This window comes from Mrakia frigida (assembly GCF_051309035.1).
Source record: "Mrakia frigida strain ATCC 22029 unplaced genomic scaffold BDY24scaffold_34, whole genome shotgun sequence".
Taxonomy (NCBI): domain Eukaryota; kingdom Fungi; phylum Basidiomycota; class Tremellomycetes; order Cystofilobasidiales; family Mrakiaceae; genus Mrakia; species Mrakia frigida.
The window spans coordinates 65,734-91,432 of record NW_027481247.1 but is presented as its reverse complement, the minus strand read 5'-3'; the positions used below and the strand labels follow the sequence as shown (position 1 = coordinate 91,432).

The 25,699-nt window shown below is 55.2% G+C and overlaps 9 protein-coding genes across 9 annotated transcripts; 8 read left to right on the top strand and 1 right to left on the bottom strand.

The window, feature by feature from the left end:
* The first annotated feature begins 818 nt into the window (after window positions 1-818).
* BDY24DRAFT_181339 (uncharacterized protein) lies at window positions 819-3,313 on the top strand. Its single transcript, XM_076636323.1, has 2 exons — window positions 819-2,056; window positions 2,164-3,313. Exons 1-2 carry the CDS (start codon window positions 1,165-1,167, stop codon window positions 3,222-3,224), a joined length of 1,953 nt encoding a protein of 650 aa, XP_076493478.1. The 5' UTR covers window positions 819-1,164; the 3' UTR covers window positions 3,225-3,313.
* BDY24DRAFT_333418 (GATA-type transcription factor) lies at window positions 3,289-3,627 on the top strand (the record flags this gene model as incomplete). The annotated part of the gene is made up of 3 exons (XM_076637147.1): window positions 3,289-3,357; window positions 3,461-3,478; window positions 3,565-3,627. Coding segments are annotated over 3 exons (150 nt in total), but the record flags the coding sequence as incomplete, so codon positions are not given.
* A 1,606-nt stretch (window positions 3,628-5,233) lies between these two features.
* On the top strand, window positions 5,234-5,923 carry BDY24DRAFT_400120 (glucose-repressible gene protein-like protein; the record flags this gene model as incomplete). Its single annotated transcript, XM_076641915.1, has 4 exons — window positions 5,234-5,412; window positions 5,505-5,571; window positions 5,638-5,764; window positions 5,845-5,923. Coding segments are annotated over exons 1-3 (210 nt in total), but the record flags the coding sequence as incomplete, so codon positions are not given.
* A 129-nt stretch (window positions 5,924-6,052) lies between these two features.
* BDY24DRAFT_400116 (kinase-like domain-containing protein) lies at window positions 6,053-10,202 on the top strand. Its single transcript, XM_076641914.1, has 6 exons — window positions 6,053-6,304; window positions 6,435-6,707; window positions 7,179-7,287; window positions 7,366-7,730; window positions 7,816-8,013; window positions 8,084-10,202. The coding sequence occupies exons 1-6, from the start codon at window positions 6,224-6,226 to the stop codon at window positions 9,950-9,952; spliced, it is 2,895 nt and encodes a 964-aa protein (XP_076493475.1). The 5' UTR covers window positions 6,053-6,223; the 3' UTR covers window positions 9,953-10,202.
* Window positions 10,203-11,377: 1,175 nt separating this feature from the next.
* BDY24DRAFT_407858 (uncharacterized protein) lies at window positions 11,378-14,202 on the top strand (the record flags this gene model as incomplete). The annotated part of the gene is given in 6 exon segments (XM_076642776.1): window positions 11,378-11,398; window positions 11,418-12,110; window positions 12,191-12,325; window positions 12,409-12,925; window positions 13,015-13,109; window positions 13,192-14,202. 6 exon segments carry the CDS (start codon window positions 11,378-11,380, stop codon window positions 14,200-14,202), a joined length of 2,472 nt encoding a protein of 823 aa, XP_076493474.1.
* Window positions 14,203-14,808: 606 nt separating this feature from the next.
* BDY24DRAFT_400112 (uncharacterized protein) lies at window positions 14,809-18,154 on the top strand. Its single transcript, XM_076641913.1, has 9 exons — window positions 14,809-15,431; window positions 15,495-15,719; window positions 15,792-16,402; window positions 16,506-16,736; window positions 16,836-17,193; window positions 17,280-17,355; window positions 17,423-17,620; window positions 17,728-17,906; window positions 17,985-18,154. Exons 1-9 carry the CDS (start codon window positions 14,880-14,882, stop codon window positions 18,030-18,032), a joined length of 2,478 nt encoding a protein of 825 aa, XP_076493473.1. The 5' UTR covers window positions 14,809-14,879; the 3' UTR covers window positions 18,033-18,154.
* A 183-nt stretch (window positions 18,155-18,337) lies between these two features.
* BDY24DRAFT_418047 (uncharacterized protein) lies at window positions 18,338-19,987 on the top strand (the record flags this gene model as incomplete). Its single annotated transcript, XM_076643793.1, has 5 exons — window positions 18,338-18,616; window positions 18,704-18,750; window positions 18,931-19,125; window positions 19,233-19,523; window positions 19,693-19,987. The coding sequence occupies 5 exons, from the start codon at window positions 18,338-18,340 to the stop codon at window positions 19,985-19,987; spliced, it is 1,107 nt and encodes a 368-aa protein (XP_076493472.1).
* A 2,025-nt stretch (window positions 19,988-22,012) lies between these two features.
* Window positions 22,013-23,639, bottom strand: BDY24DRAFT_400104 (uncharacterized protein). The gene is made up of 7 exons (XM_076641912.1): window positions 23,531-23,639; window positions 23,390-23,422; window positions 23,194-23,299; window positions 22,959-23,109; window positions 22,633-22,678; window positions 22,444-22,520; window positions 22,013-22,268 (listed from the first exon to the last, which is right to left on the bottom strand). The coding sequence occupies exons 1-7, from the start codon at window positions 23,580-23,582 to the stop codon at window positions 22,119-22,121; spliced, it is 615 nt and encodes a 204-aa protein (XP_076493471.1). The 5' UTR covers window positions 23,583-23,639; the 3' UTR covers window positions 22,013-22,118.
* A 245-nt stretch (window positions 23,640-23,884) lies between these two features.
* On the top strand, window positions 23,885-25,670 carry BDY24DRAFT_400101 (uncharacterized protein). Its single transcript, XM_076641911.1, has 9 exons — window positions 23,885-24,177; window positions 24,296-24,319; window positions 24,398-24,441; window positions 24,518-24,589; window positions 24,676-24,812; window positions 24,927-24,936; window positions 25,052-25,100; window positions 25,201-25,289; window positions 25,428-25,670. Exons 1-9 carry the CDS (start codon window positions 24,129-24,131, stop codon window positions 25,551-25,553), a joined length of 600 nt encoding a protein of 199 aa, XP_076493470.1. The 5' UTR covers window positions 23,885-24,128; the 3' UTR covers window positions 25,554-25,670.
* Window positions 25,671-25,699: the final 29 nt, after the last annotated feature.

Below are 25,699 nucleotides of genomic sequence, written 5' to 3'. Positions count from 1 at the left end.
CGATGCTGGAAGTCCAGGAGAGGGAGTGAGTTCAGCTTTCCTTTCCTTTCCCTCCTTCCCTTGGCTCCTCGCCTCGGGTTGCGAGCTCACGCTTTCCCCGACTTTCGGACGAGTCACTGACTTCCCGTTGCTTTTTTTTATTTCTTTCCTTCCTCTCTCTTCCTCTCATCTAGCCTTCCTCTCGACCTCGGAAACCTCGAAGCCAACGACCTCCCACTCCCTCGAGCTCGAACCTCAACTCCGCCGCTCCCTCGAACCCTTCCCTCCCCGCCTACGCCTTCCCCTCCGCTCTCTCCTCCCTCGACGACCCTTCCTCTCCCATCGCCCTCTCCAACCTTCCTCCGTTACCACCAGGCTTCTCCCTCGGTCAGTTCTCTCACCTCGGAGACGGGAACCTCGCCAACAACGACGCTCTCTCGCTGGCGATTCGACTCGGGATGGGAATCGGGATGGGTCTCGGAGGAGGAATGATGTCCCCTGGAGTAGGAGGACAGCAGTCGCCTGGGAACCTGCAGAACCAGCCGATGGAGTCGTGGTGGGGAGCGTTCGGTCCTGCGACCCCAGGAGGAGGAACCGTCAACGGAGTCTCGAGTCCCTCGGGATCGAACAGGAGCTTCGAGAAGAAGAACATCGTTAGCGACATCCTCGCCGACGCGATCTTCTCCCCTTCGGCTACTCCTCAACCTCAATCAGCGTCGGAAATCTCTCCTCCTCAGGATCACTCGGGAACCACCACCGCTTCGACCTCCCCGACCAACACCATCAGTCGAACCGCTCGAGAATCCACCACTCCCACTGGAGAAGCTTCCTCGTCCCTCTCCCCCGAAGACCACCTCGCCAAGAACGATCCTCTCGCCACTCAGGTCTGGAAGATGTACTCGAAACAACGAGCCGAGCTCCCGAACGGTCAACGGATGGAGAACCTCACCTGGAGGATGATGGCGATGACCCTCAAGAAGAAGGAGGCAGCCGAAGCAGCAGCAGCGGCAGCTCGAGCGGCCGAGACGGCAGATCTCGAGTCGGCTCTGTTCGTGGCGGAGGAAGAGGAGAAGTCGAGGTTGAAGGAGAGGGAGGACGAAGGGGATTTGGCGAGCTTCTTGGTTCCTGAGATGTTGGGCAGTGCGAGTGGGAGTGGGAGTGGAAGTCAGGGAACTGCTAGTGTGAATGGGAAGGAGACGGATAGGTTTCCCGAGCTGCCGGTGGAGGAGGAGGCGAGAGGGAGGAGAGGAAGGACTTCGAGAGTCGTTGGGTTCAACGCGTACGCTGTCAACCCTGAGTGAGCCGCTTTCTTTGCTCTTCGAGACGAAGGAGAAGCTTGTTTTACTGACTCTTCTTCTCTTCTGTCTACTCCAGGGATCCCGACATCATGGACTGGCGAGCAAAGAGTCGATCTCGCTCTCGAATGTCGATGGATTGGCGAGCCGCTTCCCGCTCCCGCTCTCGAGCTCCCTTCCCCGAATACGAACACAACGAAGCCCACTCCCACGCCCTCATCGGAGCTCTCGACTACCTCAACACCGATCCTACCGAATGGACTCGTCGTCAAGTCACTCCTCAACCTTCCTCCCTCAACTCCGGAGGCTCCCAATCCATCCCCATCCCTCATCACCTCGGAGGCTCCTTCGATCCTTACCACCACAACGGAGGCCATCAGTCGATGCACACCCTCGGAGGAAGGAACTTCTCGATGTTCAACAACGGGAGTGGAGCACCGGGAGGAGGAGACGTCGCGTTCTCGGGACCTGGAGCCTATCCTTCTCAGCACTTCGCTTCGGGGTCTCACACGTCTCACACGTCGGCGTACGAGGATGCAGTTCGAGCGACTTCGCTGTTCGATCAGTACCCTGCTTCGATAGGTGGATCGCTCAACTCGCTCGGTTCGGGATCGAGGGTGGGAGCGGAGAGGTTGAACATGCTCGGTGGGTTGCAGATGACGAAGGGAGGAGGAGGAGGAGGTGCGACGACGTCGGATGGGCTGGAGTTTGGGTTCGGATCTGGGTCGGGGAAGAAGTCGAGGAACGGGAGTTCGTTGGAGGAGAAGAAGTCGAGTTTGCTCGTGAGTTCAGCCTTCTTTCTTCTGAGGATCAAAAGAGGAGGTCTCGTTTTCGAGACGAGCAAAGACGCGACTGACCCTCCTTCTCTTCTTTCCTTTCTTTCTCACAGGGCCAGAAACGACCCGCCGAAGCCAACGCCAAAGGAGAACCCGTCTACGCCTCCGAGATGTCCACCGAACCTCACGACGAGAACTCTCACTTCGGCGACGAAGGAGGATCCTTCCCTTCCTCCCACTTCACCTTCCAGTTCCCCAACGGTCAAGACTCCGAGGCCGGCCACTCGAACGGAAACTACGACGCCTTCTTCGACATCAACGCTGCCAGCGATTCGACTCCAGGGCCCTCGGATTCGACGGTGGGAGGACAGTCGGCTTCGCCTCAGACGGTTCAGGACAGCACTCCTCGGACGGAAGAGGATGCGGTCGCAGATTGGTTCAACATCAACTCAGCTTCCTCCTCGACGACTCCCATCTCCCAGCATCCCTCTCCAGGATACTCGTCGGCGTTCCAGTCGGTCGTTACTTCGCCAGCAACGGAAGCGGCAGCCTTCATCGCGTCGGCAGCTTCGTCGTTCGAGTCGAGCAACGGATCCTCAACCTCAGCAGCCGACATGGAGAGTCTCATGAACCTCTTCTACACGGCCAACGCTTCGTCGTCGTCCAGTCCCTTCGCTACCATCAACCCTACCCAGGTCCTCGGATCAGGTCCTTCGCCAGGAGGTCCCTCCCCGAACGGAAGCGGAGCCGTCCTCAGCCCAAGCTACTCCTCCCCAGGCGACTCTCCTCATCAGAACTCCTCTCATCAACACGCAGCTCCCCAATCTCTCTTCTCCAACTCCAAACGACCCATCGCTCGACCAGGACTCGTCCAAGCCGCTTCCTCCTCGGGAGCCTACCACCCTCACCCCATCTCGTCGAAGAAGAAACACTCCTCCTCCGCCGCCTCCTCAGCCGCTCCCTCTCGCTCCACTTCCTCGCCCAACCTCGTAGGACTGAACGGAACCAGCTCCCTTGCCAGTTCAGGAGCTCTCGGAGGACCGCTCATGAGCCAACAGCGAACGGCGAGTGGATCGTTGAGTCAGGTTCATCCAGGAGGAGGAGGAGGGTCGAAGCAGCATCGACCGAGCAGTGGTTCGAAGAACTCGACGCCCGCTACGACGCCTCAGAGTGAGACGACAACGCCTGAAGGGTCGGGGTCAAACGCCAGCCAGAACAACGGAGAGACGCCGACGGTTTGCTCGAACTGCCATACGACCAACACCCCGCTTTGGAGGAGGGATCCGGATGGGAACCCGTTGTGTAATGTGAGTTGATCAGAGCGTCGTTTGGTTGAGCTTTTGCGTTCGAGAATGAGAAAACTGACGCGTCTTCGTCCTCTTCCTACCTCTCCTCTTCTTTCCTTTCCAGGCCTGCGGTCTTTTCTACGTTCGTTCTACTTCCCTCCTTCTTCCCCTCTCATTCTTCCTCTCGGTACTAACCTCACCCTCCCCTATCTCGCTCATCTCAACCAGAAACTCCACGGAGTCGTCCGACCTCTCTCGCTCAAGACGGACGTGATCAAGAAGAGGAACCGAATCAACCCCAAGGAACCCTCCTCCGGATCCAACCTCCCTCCCTCCTCTTCTTCCAACGGACTCGTCCGAAAATCAAGCGTCCAACCCGTCTCCATCCCAAGCAGCAAACCCAAATCCGGGAACTCGAACTCGTCGTCGTCGTACCTCGGAGGACAAGCGTCTACTTCGTTGACGACCAAACGACCGAGGAGAGCGTCCGAGACGAATCAGCTGAACAGCTTGTTGGAGACGCTGGATTCGGACACGAAGGCTGGGTTGGGGATTCATGGAAATTGAATGGAGGCGGGGCGATGAGACGAGGACGCGTCGAGGGGTTCGTTTCGGTTTCGGTTTCTTTTCTGGTTCGTCCTTGCTTCGATAGACTACTACACTTTGCATGCCTCTTCTCTTCTCTTATGTAACATCCACCCCCACCTATCTACCTCATCTCTTCTCTACAAGCCCCCTTAATCGCTCCGCTCTCGTTTATGGCTCCGCTGTGTTTCTCTTTCTCTCCGTCTCTTCTCGTCTCCCTTACACTTGGTTCCTACGTTTCGTGTTTATGCTCCCACTCTCGTGTGTCTCAGCTTATCCTAGTTTTCGTTCTCGGGTTTTCTCTCTTCTTCTCCAGGGTGTTTCGTTTCGCGTGGTTGTGCACTTTTCGATGTTCTCGTTTCTCGTGTTTCCGTTGTATAGACTTTCTCCCTTGCGTTTTAAAGTTGATGGCGGAGGGTGAGATGATGTGATATCTCTCGTCGTTGTGTTAGATCGGATTGGATAGAGGAAAGGGACAGAGAAGAAGGAGGGAGACGAGGAGGAATGCAGCAGCCGACGCGGTGGCTAGTGGACGCGGTGAGGCTTTGCTTTCTTCCCCTTCGCTTCCGAAGTGATGAACACGAGACGGTGAGATAAGATCCTGCTGGCTATGACAAATCTTCTCTGAGTAGTCGACTAACACGAACAAGAAGGTGACTCTTTTCAATCGTCGCTCAGAACAATCTTCAGTGACGCGTCGCAAAGAAAGATCCGCGCCAGGAACCGAAGCCTGGCCGGACCAGCGATCTTTGGGTCTCGGTTTTCAAAGTCTCGCCGAGTTTTGTTTCAGAAGCCATCATCAAAGACGAGATTCAAACTTCGCAAAGCGATTTGGACTTTGGAAACCGAAAACACGTCGCGTCGTTTTCCCTTTCTCGCCCTCCCCCCTCACCTCTCAGTTCTTCTGACGTTGAGGAAGCTGAACTAAGAAGCAGGTGAAACTTTGGACTGGTAGCCGTGGCACAGAACGACGAGACGGTCGATTCACGTTCTTCGTGCTCGTTGTTGTTGTTTCGTCTCTGTGCTCTGTGCTCTCCTCTCTTCCTTTTCCCTTGCATTTCATGGGTCGGATCTTCATTCTGCCATCCTTTGCGCCATTGCTTCGTTATGCTGTATCTCTTATCGAGATATCTGGAACGAGCTTAGAAGAAACGCACATCTCTGCTCGCGTCGCGTCGTCGTTCTCCTCTTCCCTCTTCCTCCGCTTCGCTCTTCCGTTCCCAGCCCCTTTCTCTCTCCAATTCTCCTTTACTAGCTCGTGATCCATTCGCGTTGACTTGCAATTTTCTTGCCCCTTCCTGACGCGCTCATTTACCTTTTTTTGCGTCATCAAACAACCCCCATCTCTCCTCGCCCTTTTTTCATTCAAAAGCTCCCACCTTTCGCTTCCTTCCTTCCCTCCTCACAAACCACCACTACCTCCAAAAGACCACTTCCACCCCTACCCACTCAAGCTTCAACTCAACTTTCACAATGGCCGACACCATCAAGGTCCATCTTCCTCCTCGCTCCCCACCTGCATCGGACCCATCACTCGAGTCGCTGACTCTTCCTTCATTCCCCCTTCTCTTCTTCTTTCCTAGAACGCTGCCAACTACGTTTCCGAGACCGTCCAGGAGGGAGTCTCTGCCGTTTCCAAGGAGGGAAACAGTTAGTTCAGCCTCGCTTCTCGCGCTTCGTTCTGCGTCGCTGACCTCTTGCTTGCCTTTTTCACAGAGGAGGTAGCTAAGGATTCCAACGCTTCCCTCGGAGACCGAGCTTCTGCTGCCACCTCTGCCCTTGGAGACAAGGCTGATCAGACTGGACATTCTGCCTCGGCTTCGGCCAACCAGAAGGCCATCTGGTGAGTCTCAGCTCGCACGAGAGGGAGAGATCAACGCGACAAGGTGGAAGCTGATCCGTTAACCCTCTTCCTTTTGACAGAACGGATCGAGCTTTCGACTCTTCGGTGCTAGGAGGGAGATACGTTTATGAATGATGAATCGACTCGTACGAGTTGTCAGACGTGAGGGAGAGAGAGAGAGAGGAAGAGGAGCGGGAGCCGTTGATTCTTCAGCCCTCGAATGTTCACGAGAAAGGTCCAGTTTTGCTACGAGCTCGCCCTCAGTGAAGCTCCCGGGATCGAGGAGAGCATCTTGTTGCCCGAACACAGCGAAAAGAAAGCAATCTCGTCCTATCTCGTCGCCCCGTCCCAGCGCTAGGCCGTCGCCTCCTTCTCCTCAACGTCGACAACCTCTTTCTATCCCTCCCATCTCTTCCCCTCCTCCCTTCGGCTCTCCCTCCCTCCTCTCTCCGTGGCTGTATGCCTCTTCCGAACGAGCATGCTTTCCTAGCAGCTCTTCCTCTCGTTCCCAGGGACGTAGACCCAAGCAGGATCTTCAAAGTGAGCTTCGTTCTCAACCTCGTCCTCCTCCCTCCCTCCCGTCTTCTCTCTCCACCCCACCCTCCTCTTCACCTCCCACAATCACCAACACTGACCCTCCTCACCTTCGTGCCCCTTCCTCTACCTTCAGCGAGTCGAAAAGATCGGCAAAGGAGCGTTCGGATCGGTCTACAAAGCTCTTCACATCCCAACTTCCTTCGTCGTCGCTCTCAAGATCATCGACCTCGACACTCAGGATGACGACACAGCGGATATCCAGAGGGAGGTTGGCATGCTCCAGAGCATGACTAGGAACGGGGATGCTGAAAAGTCCAACGTGACGAGGTACTTTGGGTGTTGGATGGAAGGGCCAAAGGTCTGGATCGCTATGGATTACGCTGGAGGTGGGAGTTTGAAGACTTTGGTGAGTTCAAGGTCTCCAGTAAGCTTCATCAGTTTAGGTGCGAGTCGTTCGGATGGGATGGGCGGGTGGTAGATGAAGAGGGGAGGAGAGAAGGGAAGGAGAGGTCGGTCGAGCTCACTTGTTTGGAAGGAGGAAGACGAGCTGCCGTAGATCCCTGACCTTCTGTCGGAAGTAGAGCGATGTTTCTACAACCTTAGTAGATAGAAGGAGGTATAGAAGAGCTGCTTCTCTGGAGTAGTAGGCCTTGATGGTTGTGGTGCTGAGGGGTAGGACGAGGGAGAGAGGAAAAGGGAGGTCTTCAGCCCTCCTTCCGTCGTTCAGCTCTGAATCCTACCAGTTGAACGTGAGATACCGAGATCGGACCAGATCCCGTATCGTAACGTGGCCACTTGTTACCGAATGCACCCTCCTTCGGTAGAATCAAGCTCAAACTGACCGGCTGCTCCGCCTTCTCCTTCGTTTCCTCCTCAGAGAGAAGCAGGTCACATCGAGGAGAAGTTCATCGTCCTCATCGTTCGAGAGGTTCTCGTTGCTCTTTCCTACCTTAACCGAGTTGGTATTATTCATCGAGACATCAAAGGTCCGTTTTCTCATCCTCCCTCCTTCGCCAGTTCAGCGAGTTCGAAGCTCACCTTCCCTCCCTCCTCCTCTCCTCCAGGTGCCAACGTCCTCCTCACCTCCGCTCCTCGAGTCGTCCTCTGCGACTTCGGAGTCTCCGCTCCTCTCTTCCTCTCCTCCTCCAACACGTCCAAACGTACAACCTTCGTCGGAACTCCCTACTGGATGGCTCCGGAGGTCCTTCTCGGTCGCCCGTACGACACCAAGGCCGACATCTGGGGACTCGGGATCACCGTGCTGGAGATAGCAGACAAGGACGGAGAGCCACCTCATGCGAAGGAGGATGCGATGAGGGTGATCATGATGATCCCCAAGATGAAGCCTCCAAAGTTGCCTGAGAACGAGAACTGGTCGAGGGAGATGAGGGAATTCCTGGCTGGGTGTTTGAACGAGCAGCCTGACGAGGTGAGTCTTTCGTCCCTCCTCGCTTTATACCACTGAAGTTCGAAGGCTGACATTGCCGCTCGATTGCTCTCCCTTTTGTGCGTAGCGATCCTCGGCGGACGACCTCCTCAAGACGAAGTGGATCAAGTCGGCTTCGAAGCTTCCTCTCACGCCTCTCAACGAGCTTCTCCGTCGAGTCGACGCCTACAAGGGTCAGCAGGAGAACAGGAAGAGCATGGCTGTCAGTATCTACGGGGAGGATTCAGAGTTCGGTCTCGACGGGGAGAATGACTGGCAGTTCAACGTGAGTCTCTCGATCCTTCTCTCTCTTCTTCTTCTCTCGAGCTGACCCTGGCTCTTGTCCGTCTCTACAGACCTTCAAACCCTCCGAAGGCTTCCCTTACACTTCCTCGCCTCCGAGTCCATCCCTCGCTCCTCCTACCCTTCGACAGCCTTCAGCACCGTCAAAGACGGCTCCCAACTCCCTTCGTCGCCTCTTCGAGGACGTGAACGCTCCCGTCGACCCTTTCCGATCTGGCCCAGGAGGAGGAGGACTCTCTCCGTCGCCAGGAGGCTTCCTCGCCTACCCTGCGAACAACAACAACGCGACGAGGTCCCTGGACGAGAATTCGAGGTCGAATACCATCCGTCCAGGAGCTCCCGTCGTTGTGGTCGGAGCAGTCGAAGCGAAGGAGTTGGAGGAGAGGCTGGAGCTGGAGAACGACGACGTGTTAGCAGCGAGAAACGGTCTTCGATTCAACTCGGACGAGGAGGATGAACTTGGAGTCGTCGACCTCAGCGACTCGCCCGATACATCGGTCCTGGGTCTCTCGTCGGATCAAGAGTCGACGCGTTTGGATCGTCGAACAGCATCTCGGTCGCCTTCCCCTCTCAAACTCCCAACCTACAACTCCAACCCTACCTCCAACTCCTCCTCTTTCTCTTCCAACTCCACCTACCGGGACGTTCGAAACTCCAAAGGCCTCGCCAACATCGCCATTCCTCCTCCTCCCGCCTTCACGAACGAACGCGTCGACGGTCTTCGCTCGGGAAGTCCTCTCTCGGCTCGGTCGCCTGGATCGATGGGAGGGCTGATGCCAGATGGGATATCGCCGAGGAGAGGAAGGAGCGCGTCCCAAGGATTAGCAGGAGGAAGCTCACCGTCGTCTCCAGTCACCAGAGGCCCTCCTCCACTGTCTCGAAACCCCCTCTCCCCCTCTGCCGCCTCTTCCTCCTCCACCTCAACGAGCAAGCGAATGTCCCACGCTCCCTCTGCCTCCCTCGACTCCTCTCCCACCCGGAACTACGATCACCCTTCCTCGGACCTCGCTCTCTCTCCTTCCTTCCTCAATCGTCGCCACATCGGCGAACACGAATCTCCAACCAAACCACTCTACCCTCCTCAACGTCCCTTCATCAACCGTCAAGCCAGCGTCGCCGTCATGGAAACGGTCTCTCCTCCCCATCCCATTTTCGTCCCTCTACGAGCAGGGATCTCTCGGAGCGCAACAGGTCTCGTCACAGGTCCAGTTCCTCGAGCAAGAAGCCATTCTCGAACGGAACCCGAAGGATTCGTCGACGTTGGTCGCCATTCGCCTCTCCCACCTCCCACTCCCTCTTCCCTCTCTCGTCAGCAACTCAGTCAACCTCAGACCTCCCTCCTTCATCCACCACCACCTCCGTCGTTGGGAGGAGGTCTCAAGGACATGCTCAAACTCCTTCCCGTCGGTCCAGACATGCAATCGGATCTCCTTCCTCCCTCCCCATCAGCCTCCTCCTCAGTCGCTCGATTCAACTTCATCCCCATGCCCTCACCTCTCAACGGAACCCTCTCAACCTTCCAACATCAATCCTCGACCACTCCTTCGTCAAGTCCTCATCCAGGCTCGTCGACCTTCCTCCAACTTCACACCTCCCAGTCGGATCAGAACCTCCGTCGATCGGCTTCCCCTTACCTACCTCCCGTCCCGACACCTCAACCACCACCGCCTCTCATGGCTATCCCCAACGAAGGACCTCCCATTCGGCCTCTTGATTACGCCAGACTCGTCACTCAGAAGGACGTGGTCGCAGAGCTGGAGAGGACAGTCGCAGATTTGGGGAAGTGGTTGGAGGTCGTCGATGCTGGGTTGGGAGGGATGCTGGACGCCGCGTTTACGTATCCCTCGCCTTCGAGAGGAAACGATAGTGACGAGGAGGAGAAGGAAAGTGGAGGAGTCCAGAGGGAGGAGGTGTTGGCTTGAAACCGAGGAGACGCGTCGGTTCTCGTCCCTGCCCTTCGTTTCGTTCTGCTTTATTTCTCGGTCTCATCTTTTACTAGTCCTACTTGCGTAGTGTAGCATCTTACGAACTTCCATCTCTTCTGCTCTATCTTTCTCGCAACGTCTCTGTTCTCTTCGATTTATTAACGATTCTCACGTCGCTTCGTCTCTTTAATTTCTTCCGACCGATCTTCATGCCGAGTAGGACAATGCTGATGTAGAGTTCCACGTGCCAAGCTGCCGCTTTCATTTACCCTCAGCGGTAGTCCAACTGAGGCGTCGAGACGACGAGGACGAAAGGAAAGGGAGACAAAGGAACGGGAGAGCGTCAACCTCATTCTTTCCCAAGTTCGATACTTTCCGGAAAACTTTACGAGTTCAATTGGAATCCCTCAAATTTCATCCTCCTCTCGACTCCATGAGAACCGATGCCTTAAACTCGAAAAGCAGCTTTTTTTCTGTCGTCCTTGTTGACTGACTTTCTTTCTTTCTTTTTCCTTTCCTTGGACGCGCCGCCTCGCAGTCTTTTTGCTTTTCGTCTCTGTTCTCTAACGTCGATGCAGACTCAACCCTCCACTCCTTCTCGCATCCCTTTACCCACTTCAAACTCAATGTGAGCAGCTCTCTGTCATCTTCTTCCCCTCGTCCGTGTACATACTGACTCTCTCTTCGTTTCTCGCGTGGCTTACAGGTCTTCGTTCTCAAACTCTGGAGGACGAGATTCTCCCATCGCTTCCTCCAGTCCAGCTGGAGGAGGAACTACTCGGGCCAAGCAGTCAAAGAGAGACGAGGTTAGTACAAGGGCTTCTTTTTCTTAGTTCCCTCGCCGTGTATGTGGTTTGAGTGGTGGATGTATAGGAAGGGAGAGGGAGAGGGAGAGGGAGAGGAGACAGGGGAAGGGAGGAGGCTCGAGAGGGAAGGAAGGAAGCGAGCGAGGAAGGAAGCTTCAGGCCACCCCTTTCCTTCGTTTCCTCTCTCTCCTTGCTCGGGGGAGGAGAAGCTCAAGTTCAGCTTCTTGTGCATGCGAGACTTGAGCTCTGAGGAGGTCTGGTTGAGGCTACAAGGCGAAGGGTTGAAGGACCGGACGGAGGTCCGCCCTCCCTTCCTTCCTGGATGTTCTCCTCCTTCATCGGGCGTCCTCGGACGCTCTTAGGGAAGATATACAGACAGGGAGTCGTCACTACGACGATCTCTTCGTTCTTGCTTCTTCTTTCTCTTCCTTGATCTTCTCGAGGAAGAGGAAGCAAAAGAACAACCTCGACCTCCTTCGAGCGGTCGGCTCTCCCTCCGCTCGCTCCCTCTCCTTCCCACTTTTTCTACCCAGATCTTCATCCCATCCCTCCCTTCCCTCTCGGCTCGGACTCCTACCCTACCCTACACACCCATCATCTCATTTCGCTCATACCCATGTCCATCCTCCCCTCCCCTGTCATCGTTTCTCACGCAGCTTCCTTCTTCTCTTCCCTCTCCACAATCTCTCCCTTCATCCGCCTTCCTCCCTCCCCTCCCCGAATCACCAAACGACATCGCTCAACCCATCAACCTCCCTGCTCCAACGCATCAACGACAATCCTCCAAATCGGTCAACAACGTCGCTCCTCCTCCTCCGGTTCCCTTCCCATCACCTCCGGCCTCCCTTCACAACTCGGACGATCCTATCGCCTTCCCTACCACTCGAACAACCAACTCCTCCCTCGAATCCAACCCCGAATCTACCGATCCCACTCGACCTTCCATCGCTCTCTCTCGCTCCTCAACGACTGGTCACACTCGATATCGTTCAACTCTCTCTCGATCTCACTCGACTCCCACTCCCATCGCCTCTGCTCCTTCCTCGAAATCCCTCACCGGTCGTTTCCAGGCGATCAGGAAGAAGATCGAGTCGGAACTCTCCAGGAAGAGGACAACTTCCTTCCCTTCGTCTCAGTCTCAAACGAGCAGGTCGGGGAAGCCTTCCAAGGTCGGAAAGAAGGGAACTGTCGCGGGCCTCAAGCCCAGTCCTGCCTTGACCGTTCCTGAGGGAATGAGCGTCGCCGATGCTAGTCAGCTCTGTGCTGCGAAGAGGAGTGACTGTGTGCTGGTTGTTGACGACGAGGAAGGGTTGAGTGGTATCTTCACCGCTAAGGATCTCGCGTTCAGGGTTAGTCGAGCTCTCGACTTTTGGGCTGAAGGAGACGCGGTTGATTTCGAGTCGAGCTGACCCTTCCTTCTTGTTCGTAGGTCACCGCCGAGTCTCTCGATCCTAGGAACACTCCCGTCTCCGCCATCATGACTCGAAACCCTATGGTCACTCGAGATACCACCAGTGCTACCGAAGCTCTTCAGCTCATGGTTTCCCGAGGCTTCCGACACCTCGTGAGTCTCCCTTCCCTCCTCCTTTCTTTGTGTCGAAGACTCCAGCTCATCTGTCCTCCTCACCTTCCTTTCCTATTCCTCAGCCCGTCTGCAACGAAGAAGGCGACGTCGTCGGTCTCCTCGACATCACCAAAGTCTTCCACGAGGCTCTCGCCAAAGTCGAACGAGGATCCTCCGCTTCCGCTCAGCTCTCCGCCGCTCTCGCAGGAGTCCAAACCGAGCTCGGTCCAGGAATGACCTCCAGTCCTCAAGCCGCTGCCATGCTCGCCTACGTCGACTCCCTCAAGGAGAAGATGGCTCTCCCCGATCTCACCACCGTCATGGATCAGAGCAAACCTCCTCCTACCGTCGGACCCAGGACGAGCGTCAGGGAGGCTGCCATGTTAATGAAGGAGAGGAGGACGACTGCTGTGTGTGTGATGGAGGTGGTTGGGGGAGTGCAGAAGATCGTCGGAATCTTCACGAGCAAGGACGTCGTGCTCAGGGTCATCGCTGCTGGATTGGACTCGCAGAGGTGCAGCGTCGTTCGAGTCATGACTCCTCATCCCGATACTGCTCTCCCTACGTTGAGTGTTCAGGATGCGCTGAAGAAGATGCATGGTGAGTCGCGTCTCTTTTCGTCTTGTTTCGCCTCAAACCTCGAGCGAGAGCTGACTTTCTCTCCTCCCATTCACTTCCTTCTACTCCAGTCGGACACTACCTCAACCTTCCCGTCGTCGAGAGTGACGGACGACTCGTTGGAATCGTCGACGTCCTCAAGCTTACCTACGCTACTCTCGAGCAGGTTCGTTCCACTCCTCGAATCGACGCGTCGTCCGAAGTTCGACTCTCGATCTGACCTTTCTTCTCCTCCTCTTCTCCTTCAGATCGGAAACATGAACGGAGACGGAGGAAGCGACACTGGAAGTGGAGGAGGAGGGCCTATGTGGGGAAAGTTCTTCGATTCGATCGGAGGAGGAGCCGACGACGACAACAACTCCGTTCACTCTGGATCCCACGCTACTCCTTCCAACGATCCTCGACCTCACACTCCCTCCCGACCCGCCAACAAGCTCTCCTCTGGATCCTACGTCTCCTCCCCTCCCTTCGAAGTCCTCCCAGGAGACTCAGCCTCAGCCGTCGGCGTCGACGACTCCTCCGAGATCGGACTTATGAAGGGAGGACCAGCCACCTCCTCCGTCGCTCCTCCAGCCGCTCTCGTCGACGACGGAACCTACGTCTTCAAGTTCAAGACCCCCAGCGGACGAACCCATCGATTCCAAGCTCGACACGACATGCTCGAAAACCTCAGGGAGATCGTCGCTGGAAAGCTCGCCACGGATCCCTTCTTCACCGAATCCACCTCCACCACTCCCCTCGACCCAGCTGGATTCACCCTCTCCTACACCGACGACGACGGAGATCTCATCCACATGACCAGCGACGGAGACGTTACCGACGCCGTCAAGGTCGCCAGGTCTCAGATGCAGGATCGAGTCGTCCTCTTCCTCTCGGGAGGAAAAGCTTGGGACGAAGCTATTAAGGCTCAGGAACCCGCTCCCGCCCCCATCCCCGCTTCGCCACTCTTCTCTCCTCCCCTCACGTCCACGAGGTCCCTCGCCGCTCTCCAAGAGGAGGAATCCGAGGTCGCTGCCCCTCCTCCTCCTCCCGCCCCCATCGCCGTCCCCGTCGCCGTTCAAGAGAAGATGATCTCGCCCGAGGTCGACCCCGCAAAGGAGCCTGCGATGGCTCCTCCGGCCAAGGTTCACTCTACTCCGACTCCTACTGGAGACGGATCGGTCGCTGGAATCCCCAAGGATCTCATCCTTCCCGCTTCGATTGGGTTCTTGGGTGTCGTTGTCGTTGCTGTGTTTGCTATCTCTCGGATGAGCAAATAGATTGGCTTAGAGCTACCTTTCCTTTGCTTCACCTTTGCACCTCCTTTTTCTCCTCGTCGTGCTGTTAGCTCTGGTTTCGACTCGTTTCTCTTCTCCCTCGTCCTCTTCGATATTCAACCTCACTTCCTCTCTTTCTATTCTCACGTTTCTTGCTATTGAAGCTTCCCTACATCTGTATTTTACCCTCTCTTCCGCTCTGATTCCATACCTAGTCTACACTCACTCGCTTCGAAGGTCCCGTCTCCGTTCTCGACGCGTCGTCTTTTTCGTTGTAATTCGTTTCGAGTCTCTCTTCTGTACATAGTTCGAACTCCTTCTCGCTCTCACGATCAAACTTCCTTGGATCATAATGCTTCTTTGTTTTCGACAGTCGAGGGAGAAGAGGCAGACGGAGGGAGAGGAAGGGATAGAAGGAGAAAGTGAAGGGAGCGGAGACTGGGGAGGGAAGGAGGAGAGAGGGAGTTGAGCTCGAGCGAAGCCCTCTTGGGAGGCTTTTCTCAGCTTTTTTTTTCTCCAGCATTTCGAGGAAACCTCTCCCCTTTCCCATGGCACTATATAGACAGCCAAGTTGGTAAAGTGTTCAGAGGGAAAACCTGCGTGATGACGTACCAGGAAGGACCCCCATCTTTCGTCCTTCTCTCTGCCCTGCTCTCTTCTTTTCCTCTCCCCCAACCGCCATGTCGACTGCAGCACACGTTGATCTAGGAGCTCCCATAGGAGACGGTCGAATCCACGACGTCGCCTCTCAGTTCGACTCTACCAAACCCTTGGTCGAAACTAATCCTCCCACTCCCAATAAAGTCATTCAGTCTCAAGCTCAAGCTCTCCCTCCTTCTCCCTCCCCTCCTCCTCCTCCTCCTCCCCCTCCTCCTGTGCCAGTCAAGGAAACTTCTCCTCCTGCTCCCATCGTCACCTCTCGACCTCCTACCCCTCCTCCCAAGGTCGACGTCCCTCCTTCGCCCGTTCGCCCTCAGAAGGAGTGGGAAACTCGACTCACTCCGAGCTCGCAATCTCCCGCTCCCAACGACGACGGCAGCTCCCTCCGTCCCACTCCCATCGTCGTCGCTGATCAGAAGGTTGTTCCTCCTATCCACGAGAAGGACCACGTCGTCGAACTCGAGAAGAAGGCGGCTGAGAAGAGGGAGATCAAGGGCCAGGCTCCGTTGGGAACGGTCGTGCTGGGAATCGAGGACGACCGTCTTTGGGCTGGTCTGAGAAGGTTCGACAAGGTACGTGCATATCCTCTCTCACTTTTATCTACATGATCTCACTCTCTCCTGTATCTTTCACAGCAAATCACTCACGTCCTCTCACCTCCTCACCAACTTCCTCACGGCGAGCCCGACCTTCGACGATCTCCCCTCCCAACCGTCCCCTTCAACTCGGATCTCATCCGCTCGAATCTCGAGAGGCTCTATGCTACCGCTGGAGTCTCGGGAATTCGCTTCTCGAGAGAAATGAGTCGTCTCATGGTCTGGAGTCCTGAGGAGAGGCATCGAACTGGAGCTTTCTGTGCTGTGAGTTGAACTCTGACTCTCTTCTTCGTCGCGTCGAGATCTGACCTTCATCCCGCTCCTTCTTCTCGGCAGGCCTACTTCTTTGCCTGGATCTTCCACCAAACCACTCCTCTCATCCTCGCTCTCATCATCGTCCTCATCATGGTTCCTCGCTCTCGACCCATCCTCTTCCCTACCATCCCTCCTCCTGCTGGCGTCCCTCCCTCGGCGACCGACCCAACCAACTCCAAGGGCGACGAATCGCTCGTCGCAGCTACCCACCCTCAGAAGCATCGATCGAAATCCGAGCAGATTGAAGAACAGTCCTGGGAGTTTATGAAATCGGTCGAAGGGTTCGGGTTGAGAGTGCTCGTTGGAGGGAGACACAAGCCCTCCGAGAAGCAGCTGCACATGGCTAGGGAGAAGGATAGGAAGAAGTTCGGGGATGACACGAGTAGCGACGAGGAAGAGGTGGATAAAACGAGGTTGGTTGTGCCCGGAGGAGCTGGTGTCGTTGGAGGACGAGACGAGGTCGGAACGGGGAGAAGGGACGAGACTTTGAAGGACGGAGGGACTGTTGCGGAGGCGAACGAGGACGAGGCTGCTGAGGCGAAAGCCAAGAGGGATGCGGTTGTTGGATTGTACGCTAAGGGGCTGCAGGATGCGCTCGGAGACTTCGCTGATTTCGTCGAGCGACTCGCAAAGTGAGTACGAGGAGACGCGTCCTTTCCCTTCTTTTCGAACTTTCTCTTGTCGACTCGAACCAACGCTGACTCCTTCTACTTCCTCCGGTATCAAATTTAACAGCACCCTCACTCCTCCCGCTCATTATCCTCGAAACCAAGCTCGTGCCAAACTTGCTTTCGCTCTCTTCCTCCCAATCCTCATCGTAACCGCCGTCGTCCCTGCTCGAATCTTCGCTCATGCTGGATCCTTCGCCTTCGGAGTTGGTTTCTTCGCTCAGCCTCTCCTCATCCGAGCTGCCAAAGCGTTCGTTCGAGCCGTCCCCGACTGGCAGGAGCAACTTGATCTCAGGAAGTGAGTCCTCACTCCTCTCCTCTCTGGTCAGACTCTTTCGTTGGCGTTCACTGACTCAAGTTTCCCTCTGCTCACCCACCTCCTTTGCTCGTCTCTCAGCTCCATCTTCTCCCACGTCCCAACCGAAGCCCAACTCACCCTTCACCTCCTCCGAGAACGAGAACGCGCCGACAACCCTCTTCCTCGACCTCCTACCTCGGCGACTTCCGTTGAAGCCCAGAAGAAATTGAACGATACCAGCCCCATGTCGAACGCTCACGAGCAGGATACGACTTCGTCCGTCGGGGATGGAGACGAGTCGCACCTCGTTGGAGATGGCGATCACGACGAGGAAGGGAAGGGGCCTTCGAAGCTCAAGTCGACGATGGTTGGGTTGGGAAAGAAGCTCGCTGCGAAGGGAGCTACGTTCAGAGGTGCTGGGAAGGTTGAGGTTTTGCCTGAGGGAGTGAAGAAGCCGGTAAGCACTCGTCGTTTCTTGAGACGGGAGAGGAAAGGTTTCGAACTGACGCGTCTCATGCTTCCCTCCCCCTTCCTCTTTCGTAGAAACGAAGCACCAAGACCAAACTCAGTGCCTTCATCCTCAACCGACAGGAACTCAAGGACGACGGATCTATCTGGGGTTCGTTCTGACTCTTCGTCGCGTCGGACCTCCAACGCTGACCTTCCTCTCCCTCTTCTTCTCGCAGCCTACCCCGCTCGACTTTCCGGCAAGACTGGACACATCGTTATCGACAAGGACGACGACGATCCCATCACCGAAGCCGACGTTCTCTTCGTTCCCAAGGATTCAGACGAGCCTTCCAAGTCGTTCAAGATCGGAGAAATCGCGGAGCTCAAGAAGGGAGGTGTTGGACTTCCGAGGTCGGTTCTTGGTTGGGCTGCTGGTGAGTCGCTCTCTTAGTTTCCTTCCCGTCTCTTATGGACGTATGTGTGAAGAGAGGAGGGGGAGAGGAAGAAGACGCGTCGCTGATGCTCCCTTTTCTTCGTGCAGGGATGGAGCTCGGAGGAACCTCGTTGGAAGTCCGAATCAAGAGGAGCACGACGTACCGACAAGGCTACGAGACTCGACCCAACGTCTTCGTTACCAACGTGTACTTCGAAGAGGAGGGAGAGGAAGAGGAGGGAGGAGAGGTGATTCAGTTTGAGAGGATCGGGAGGAGGGATCAGCTCGTGAGTCCTTCTCGTCCTGCTTATCCTACAACTCTTCGACTGACGTGCGAATCTCGTTTCGTTTCCGATCTCTCCCAGTTCCTTCGACTCCTCGCTGGATCTCCTTCGCAGTGGGAGACTCTCTAAAGCTCACTCTCTCTCTCTGTCTCGCTCGATCTCTCTCGCCCTTCGGTTACGATATCTTTCTTGTTTGATTTCTCTACGTTTTCACTATTCTTTGCCCGCCACGCTATACATGCTTCTCGTTCTCGTTCTGAAAACAGCAGGCCGTCCTCCTCCTTAGCGACCGTTCAAACTGAAATCGCTCCTCCCAAATCGAAAGTCGACGTCACCTGGTTCGTTCAGCCCTCCTCCCCCCAACCCTCACTCCCCTCCCCTCTCCGCCAACAAAGATGCTCCACCTCCCTTCTCGCCCATCAGCGCCGACTCCAATGTCAGGGCTCATCCACAACAGCACCACCACCACCACTTCCAACCCTCCTCATTCGCCGACCGGGTCCTCGTCCTCCTCCCCTCTCGCTCTGGCCTCCGACCTCTCTACGAACCCTACTTCGCCTCCTTCCTCCCTGTTCGAACTTCCACCTCAGAATCATCAGCATAACCATACTACGCCTGTGCGGAATCAGAGGAGTGGAGGTGTGGGAGCTACGGCTGGAACGAGGTTGGGTCCGAGGGAGAAGGTTAAGAAAGTCGAGGAGATGAACTTGGAGGTCAGTTCGAATCGAGCCTTCGAGGAGCAGAGGTTTCCATGGGATGGAGCACTGACTATATGCGTCGGTTCCTTTCTTGGTGTATAGGAACTTGGAGGGACGTGGGAGAGGAATCAACGAGTCTTGGGAGATACGTGAGTCGAGTCTCTCCTTCTCTTCCTTCCCTTCCTTCCCTCTGGCCTTCCCTCTGCTCCTTCCCTCCTTTTCGCCTGCCTCTTCTTTCACCACCACCCACCTCTCCGGCCCTGTTCCCAATACCTTTAAACTGACTCCACCTCATCTCTCTTCTCGGTCCCCTCCTCCTCTTTCTTCAGCACCATCTTCCCACCCCTTCCGCCCACCTCCCCTCCAGATCCTCATCAACTCAAACTTCTCGAAGCTCAATCAGCTCTAGAACACAGAATGTCCCTTCTATCAACTCAGTCAACGTCACCACCCGGATCAGCCAGTCCGGGGAGCACCAGTTTCGGAAGCAGAGCTAGTGCAGGAGGCCATGGATCTCCGATTCCGTGAGCTCAACGTTTCTCTCTTCCTTCCTTCTTCCTTCTCCTTTCGTCGCCACCCGCTTTCGCATAATGCTAACTCGTTCCCTTCGTGCTCTCCTCGCTTCTTACAGTCCCAACGTAACTCCTTCCCGTCGAGGTCTCACCGCCCCTCTAGCCCTCAACGAATCCCTCGCTCTCCAATCCTCCGTCTACGAGCGCGAACGAGCGAGGGAGGAAGCCAGAGCGGAGCATGTTAGAGCTAGGGAGATGGAGAGTGAGATGGCTAGATTGTCGATGGTCCCTGGGACTGCTGGAGGGCCGTCGAGGTTGGCTGGGGTTGGGGAAGGACAAGGACAAGGGAGTGGGAAGTTGATGGATGAGCTCGAGAGGATTAGAGGACAGGCGAGGATGAGGGCTTTTATGTGAGTTTCTGATCGGATTGGGTTGGGTTGGGAGTCTCTTGGGGTGGTGGTGTGGTGCTGTAGGAGTTGGACTTTGTTTCGTTAAAATCGAACCGTGAAAAGCCCGAGCTGATCTCGACGCGTCTCCCTCTTCCCCTTCCCCTTCCCTCCTCTTCCGTCCTCCTCGCAGGCAACCTGCCCTCCCCATCTCCCGCGACCCCTTCTACAACGACGACAACGGCTCCGACTTCTCGGATGACGACGACGACGCCAACAACAACGACGACGAGGGAGATCTCCTCGACGTGGACGACATCTTGGGAGGAAGAGACGAGTGGGAGGACGCTGGTGGAGGAGATGGGAACGGAGAGATGATGGTTATTTCTCAAGAAGAGGTGGAGAGGGGGTGGGTAGAAGATGGGAGAAGTGGGAGAGGTGGGAGTGGGATGATTGGGAGTGGGAGGAGAGGGAACGGGAATGGATGATGAGCTTTCGTTCGAGTCATGGCGGCATTGGGAGAGTGAGAAAAGCGTCGATAAAGATAGCTGGTACATCAAGAGGTCAATTCGTTGCTGGCTACGAGCTTTGGGTGTGAATCTTTCAAAGATCGAGACGCGTCCTCGAGTGAGTTCAACCGCTTCTCCAACGGCAACGCTAGCTCGCAGGGTTTCCAGAAACTGGCTGTGCTTCCGTCTCACTCCCTTTGTCTTCGCAGGCGATGCCTTCTCTAGTTCTCTGAAAAGTAAAGCCATGAAAGAAATGAGGAAACGATGCAGCTGAAACTCGAACGCTCGACTCAACGATTTCTTCTAACTCAGCAAAGATGGGAAGAGGAGGCTCTTGTTCGGTCAAGAAGGTCCGTTTTAAGGACCTCCGGAAGCAGCAGAGGGAGCGGAAGTTTGTTGTTGCGTCTGTCGTCCATTCGTTTTGTTTCTCGTCCCTCTCCTTATCACTCCTGTAGCCTACGTAGCATCATTTAAATTCTACTTTACACTTTCATGTCCTTTCACGTTGCTGCTACGTTTCTCTCGTGTTCGAAAGGGAAAGGGCGCGACCTCGAATCGTGAAACGCGACGATTCGAGCTGAAAGAGAAGGAGCTGATTCCCACAGAACCTTTCGAGCTCTCGAGATCTGCTTCCCAGCGAGATAAGTAGTGGGCGAGTCGTCGTCGAAAATTCTTCCTCCGCTCATCGGTCTCAGCTGCGATCGTTCCCGCCATCTTTCTGCGAACCTGAATGAGACGCGACCGACGGTCGTCTTTTTTCCGTCGGGTTTGCTTGCAAGCCTCCCAGAGAAGATCCACAAATGCTGAAACTCAAGCTTGCTTGGCGTCCCTACCTTCGTCGGAAACGAGAAGAGAGAACCATCAAGCGAAATTTGCCTAGTCAGAGTTCTGGTTTGAGGTCAACAGGGTTTGAATTGAGAGGTGGTCTGTTGTGACAAAACGGCCAGTTCTCCATGAATTTCCAAGTTGAAGACCATGGGCGTCGGTCACTGGTTCTAGTTCCCATGGATAGACTCTTTCGAAAACAAAAAGGTCGATAGCAGCAGCGGTCGAATCGACGTGAAACGCTCCCTTTTCTTTCCATCGCGCTGAGCAGCAGATGTGTTTGTTTTGTTATTGCTTCCATGTTGAGCCGAGACTCAAAATTAGCTATGCTTACATCCCTCCCGTGTCTGTAGTTTTGTTTTGAGGTAGATGGGAGAAGGGGAACATTGAGAACGTCGACGCGACAGAAGAGTCGGAGAAAAGAGAGAAAGCTCGTTTCTTTCTGATCCGAGAACGACAGCGAGCAGCATAGCAGAAGCCCCTTCGGCATTGGTTCTTTCTTAGGTTGCATCCTCATATCCCACCCCTTCGAACGAGAGGCTTCGAGGAAAGGACCAAGCAGGAGGTCAAGAGACTGTGCGTCGCGTCGAGCTCAAAAGGAACGTCTGCGTTGTTTGAGCCTCGTGAACGGCTCGTGACCTTTTCGCAGCTTCTGAACTACCCCGACCCTCCGGGCCGATGGTAGAAGTAACACGGCTTTTTAGAAGAAGAGACTCGTATACCAAAGCCAAATAATGTATCCGCGAAAGAGCCAGTTGTCAGTTGGGCTCGAGAACGCACGACGAAGATGAGGATTGACTCCCCAGATACGCCCATCTCGTTGGAATACCTCGAAAGAACTGCTATCTTCGAATGGGCAAGAAAGCAGCTGTAGAGGAGAACAAAACATCAAGGGAGACGCACTCAAGTTGATCGACAACGCGTCTCACTGCAGTCAGGATCCCTCGACTCGACTTGAGAAATCGACTCCGTCCAGATGAAGTGTAGTAAAGATCAAACCTGCGGATTTCACTCTTCCCTTTTCTCGTAGTTCCCTCGCCCTGCGACGCGTCCGATTTTCCTGTCTTCCTGTTCCCCTCGTCCCTCCCGCTCAAATCTCCCCTTCCTCACCTCTTCCCCTCCCTAGCTCCCCGACCCTTATTCCCGCAACACCCAACCCGAACCGAACCCGCTTCGAAAGAAAGAATCAAGGACTCGCATAGGAAAAAAAACTCAAAACAACGGCCTCAACCAAAGCAAACCCCAACTCCCTCTCCTTCTCCCACCCAACCCAGATAAACCCAGCCTAAGCAGCCCAAACACCCACCACTCCCAGTCCCAGCCCAGCGACAACAAGCCCCAGCGCACTCGTTAGAAGTAAAGGAGACGCGTCGCTTGTCGTTCCGAGGACTTTGCCCGTGTCGGTGTCGGTTCCGGTTGGGAGGTGGGGACCGGCCTGATGAGCGAGTAGGAAAGTAAATAGAAGAAAGGCAAACGAGAGTCAGCGAGAAGGCTCGGGTGAGAGTGTAAGAGAAGAAAGAAGGGAGCTCGGCACGCAAAGGCTCGACGCGTCGCGACCCGACGACGTTGCGTTGCGAGAGGGATGAACGGAAAAGAAAGAGGGACCTCACGAGCGTAGCAGCATACTGAGCTCCAAAGCCCGTGACCGTTGCGGTGGTAGGGTAGGAGGGAGGGGAAGGTGGTGAAGCTGGGGAACGAAAACAAAAACGGATTTTGCGGTGCGACGCTTAATTCAATTAGCCCTTCGTCCATCTCTCTAAATCCAACCTCCTGCTGAGGAACGGAGGAAGGGAACGAACCTGATCCTTTAGCTACGACGGAGAACTTGTCTGACTGAGCGAAGACCTGGAATAAGAAAGAGGATCAGCATCCGAAGCCAAAAAAGCGAGACACGAGCGGAGAGTTTGGGTGACATCGGACCCGAGGTGAGGCGAAGCTGAGTCTGGCTGCCTCGCTCTCCCTCCTCGAGACGGTTCTGCGAGAGACTTCCTTCCCATTGTGTTCAACTATCTCCTCTCCAATCTCCTCGCTCTCGAAACCACACAACCCTCCAAGAAACCGACGAGCTGAGCTTGCCTCCCAACGACCCTCCTCCCTCCCCGATCACCTCTCTCTTCCGACTCACCTGCCCAGACCAAGAATCGTAGAACGTCAACCTATAGTTCTCTCCCTCTGGAATCCCCGTCTCAGCCAACGCGAGCGGAACCGACAGAGCATTCAGAGGGACTTGAGCTAGCAAGCGAAGAGGGCCGTTCAAGCTCGTTGGGTCGATCATCCTGTTGCGAGCGTCGAAAGGTCAGCGGGTTGAGGAGAGAAAGAGAGATGGGATAGTAGAGAAGAGGGATATAAGGGCTACGAACGTAACGTCGAAGGACCCAGGGAGTTGGTTGCTGATTCCGATGGACCAGGAGAGGGTGTTGGTTTCGCCGAGGATCCATCCTTGCGAGGAGGAGGGCGAGAGGATGGCTGCGATTCTCGAGAGGGAACGAACGGGTCGTTTCAGTGCAGATTTCTCTCGTGAGAAGAGAGGAGAGAGAAGAAAGAGGGTATACGTACGGAAGAAACCTTGGAAGACGAACTGGGAAGAGACTGCAAGGAATAAAAGAAGGGAGAGGAGGAGGAGGAGGAGGTGAAGGTCAGCTCTCGTTCGGCTCTCGTTCCTCCTCTCTCTCTCTCTCTCTCGTAGGGGACACTGACCTAGTGCTGGCGAGAGCAAGAGAAGAGAAGCTGCGAGAAGGGAGGGGAGCATGGTGTTCTTGAAGATCTCGAAAGAAGAGAAGGAGGGAAGGAGAGGGAAAGCTTGGTGATGGTTTGGAGGGGATCGAGAGAGGACAGCTTGAGTTTTGTTTTGGGCCGAGTTGTCCTTTGTTCTCGCAGGAAATACATCCGTTTCTTTTCGTTTTGGATCTCAACGGTCACCTCAGTTCGAGCTTCTTACTCTTTTCTTCCTCACTTGTATGCCTCTCAAGAGGGAGAGATTGGGAGTGGCCGCAAAGCGACGCGTCCAAGGCAGGAATCGGGTCGCCGTCGAGAGACATCCGACCCCTCTGTTTCTCTATTTACCCCTTCCTTTGGAACGAAACGGAAGCTCATCTTTCCCGATTCTCCTTCAACAACCACGACGAGCGTCAACTCTCCAATCTATATATCTCTGCTGATGGCGACGAGCTCGCTCTGGGGTTGATATCTTTGTCCCCGGACTCTCCCTCTCTCTCGTCGCTCTGTTGATCGACCTCTCCTGGTCAAACTCTCGTTCACCTTGAACCCCCTCCTTCTTCTCCTTCTTGTCCCAACTATGCTTCTCCTCTCCTCCTCCCTCCTCCTTCTCGCCTCTTCAGCACATGGTCAGTAACCTCTTTGACACTCGAAACACGCAGGGACAGGACGAGGAAGGAACGGGAAGAAAGGAAAGGAAAACGAATCGGAACGAGCTGACCTTTGTCCCTCCTCGCGTTCAACCAGCTTACCTCTCTCAGGGTTTCTTTCGTGAGGCCGTCTCTATACCCTCTAGTAGCTCTGAATCTCGCTCGAACTGACTCCATATACCTTTTCGACTCTTTGCAGCCCTCGACTCTCCTTCGAGATCTCAACCCTGGGTCATTGGAGAGGTGCGTCCCTCCCTCCCTCCTCCTTTCTCTTCTTTTCGCTCACCTCTCCGTCTCTCTTTCTTCGTTCGTTTCGCAGACCAACACGTTAAGCTGGGAAGTCGGACTCTCCTCCGGCGATATCAAGCTGCCTCCTAGTTTCGATGTCATCGTACGTCGTCCTCTTCTCCCTTCTCCTCCTTCGCGTTTCGTCGAAAGCTGACCTCTTCTCTCGAACGAACGAAACGAAAACGCCAGCTCCAAGACCCCTTCCACGCTGGTGACTCTATGCGAGTAGCTACCCAGGTTCCTCTCTCTGCTGGATCCATCGCCATCTACCTTGGAGAGGAGGTTCCGACGGGTTCAACGTGGTATGTGAGCTTGGGGAATACTTGGTGAGTTCGGTTCCTCCTTCCCTTGAGCTCGAGGAGGACGTTTCGTGTAGAGCTCGAGCTGACCGCATCGTTCGTTATCTGTGCTGTTTTCTGAATCTATCCATCTATCTACAGGCAAGGAGAGGTACGTCCTCCTTCCCTTCCAACCTCCCTCCCAAGCCTCTTCCATCCTTTCAAGCCAAGCTCACCTCCCTTTCCTTCCTTCCTTCCCTCCCCTCGTCTACTTCCTTCAAACATAGATCTTCGCCATCTCGGAACCTTTCATCATCTACCCTGCTGGAACTAGTAGTGCGTTCTCACTTTCCCTCTTTTCGTCTTTGTCCTCTACGCCGAACGAATGGTTCGAACGGACGAGCTGATCTCTCGACGTTCGAACAACCAACCTCAGACGTAACCGTCCCCACCCCGCCCACCTTCAAACCAACCGTCACCCTCGATCACGCTGGGTCTATAGGGAGGGATTTCGCTGTTACTATGGTTCGTTTGTTTTTCTCTCCCCCAACCCCAACCCAGCCGCTCTCCCTCCTTCCTTCCCGCTCACGTACCTTCCCTCTCCCTCTCTTCTCCCCTCCCTTCGTTCGCTCGTTCGCTCTTCCTTCGTTCGAAAAAACGCAGACCGGCTCCCCTCTCCCAACCCTCGACACAACCAACAGCGCGTTCGCGTCTCTCGCTCCTAGGCTGGGATGGGTCGTTGCGACGGGAGCGATGGTCGTGGCGAGTGGGTGGTGGACTTTGCTCTAGAGGACGAGGGATGCGGGTGAGAAGTGCAGAGAGGAGGAGGAGGAGGAGGGCTCGTATCGTTTTCTATTTATCGTTCTCTTATATCTATTTATCGTTTCGCGTTGATCGCGATTTGTCTTTTCTTTCTTGCTGCTTTCTTTCCCTTC

What these genes read in the sequence shown, in the direction of transcription:
- BDY24DRAFT_181339 (XM_076636323.1), top strand. Translation starts at nt 1,165, where the DNA reads ATGGGAAGGAGACGGATAGGTTTCCCGAGCTGCCGGTGGAGGAGGAGG. An exon ending in AGAAGAAGTCGAGTTTGCTC is followed by an intron (nt 2,057 to 2,163) that starts GTGAGTTCAGCC and finishes TCTTTCTCACAG; the next exon opens with GGCCAGAAACGACCCGCCGA.
- BDY24DRAFT_400116 (XM_076641914.1), top strand. Translation starts at nt 6,224, where the DNA reads ATGCCTCTTCCGAACGAGCATGCTTTCCTAGCAGCTCTTCCTCTCGTT. An exon ending in GTGGGAGTTTGAAGACTTTG is followed by an intron (nt 6,708 to 7,178) that starts GTGAGTTCAAGG and finishes TTTCCTCCTCAG; the next exon opens with AGAGAAGCAGGTCACATCGA. An exon ending in TATTCATCGAGACATCAAAG is followed by an intron (nt 7,288 to 7,365) that starts GTCCGTTTTCTC and finishes CCTCTCCTCCAG; the next exon opens with GTGCCAACGTCCTCCTCACC.
- BDY24DRAFT_400112 (XM_076641913.1), top strand. Translation starts at nt 14,880, where the DNA reads ATGTCGACTGCAGCACACGTTGATCTAGGAGCTCCCATAGGAGACGGT. An exon ending in GTCTGAGAAGGTTCGACAAG is followed by an intron (nt 15,432 to 15,494) that starts GTACGTGCATAT and finishes TATCTTTCACAG; the next exon opens with CAAATCACTCACGTCCTCTC. An exon ending in GGACGACGGATCTATCTGGG is followed by an intron (nt 17,356 to 17,422) that starts GTTCGTTCTGAC and finishes TTCTTCTCGCAG; the next exon opens with CCTACCCCGCTCGACTTTCC.
- BDY24DRAFT_400104 (XM_076641912.1), bottom strand. Translation starts at nt 23,582, where the DNA reads ATGCTCCCCTCCCTTCTCGCAGCTTCTCTTCTCTTGCTCTCGCCAGCA. An exon ending in CCTGGGTCCTTCGACGTTAC is followed by an intron (nt 23,110 to 23,193) that starts GTTCGTAGCCCT and finishes CGCTCGCAACAG; the next exon opens with GATGATCGACCCAACGAGCT. An exon ending in CGTCGTAGCTAAAGGATCAG is followed by an intron (nt 22,521 to 22,632) that starts GTTCGTTCCCTT and finishes TTCGTTCCCCAG; the next exon opens with CTTCACCACCTTCCCCTCCC.
- BDY24DRAFT_400101 (XM_076641911.1), top strand. Translation starts at nt 24,129, where the DNA reads ATGCTTCTCCTCTCCTCCTCCCTCCTCCTTCTCGCCTCTTCAGCACAT. An exon ending in AACCCTGGGTCATTGGAGAG is followed by an intron (nt 24,442 to 24,517) that starts GTGCGTCCCTCC and finishes TTCGTTTCGCAG; the next exon opens with ACCAACACGTTAAGCTGGGA. An exon ending in CTACCCTGCTGGAACTAGTA is followed by an intron (nt 25,101 to 25,200) that starts GTGCGTTCTCAC and finishes AACCAACCTCAG; the next exon opens with ACGTAACCGTCCCCACCCCG.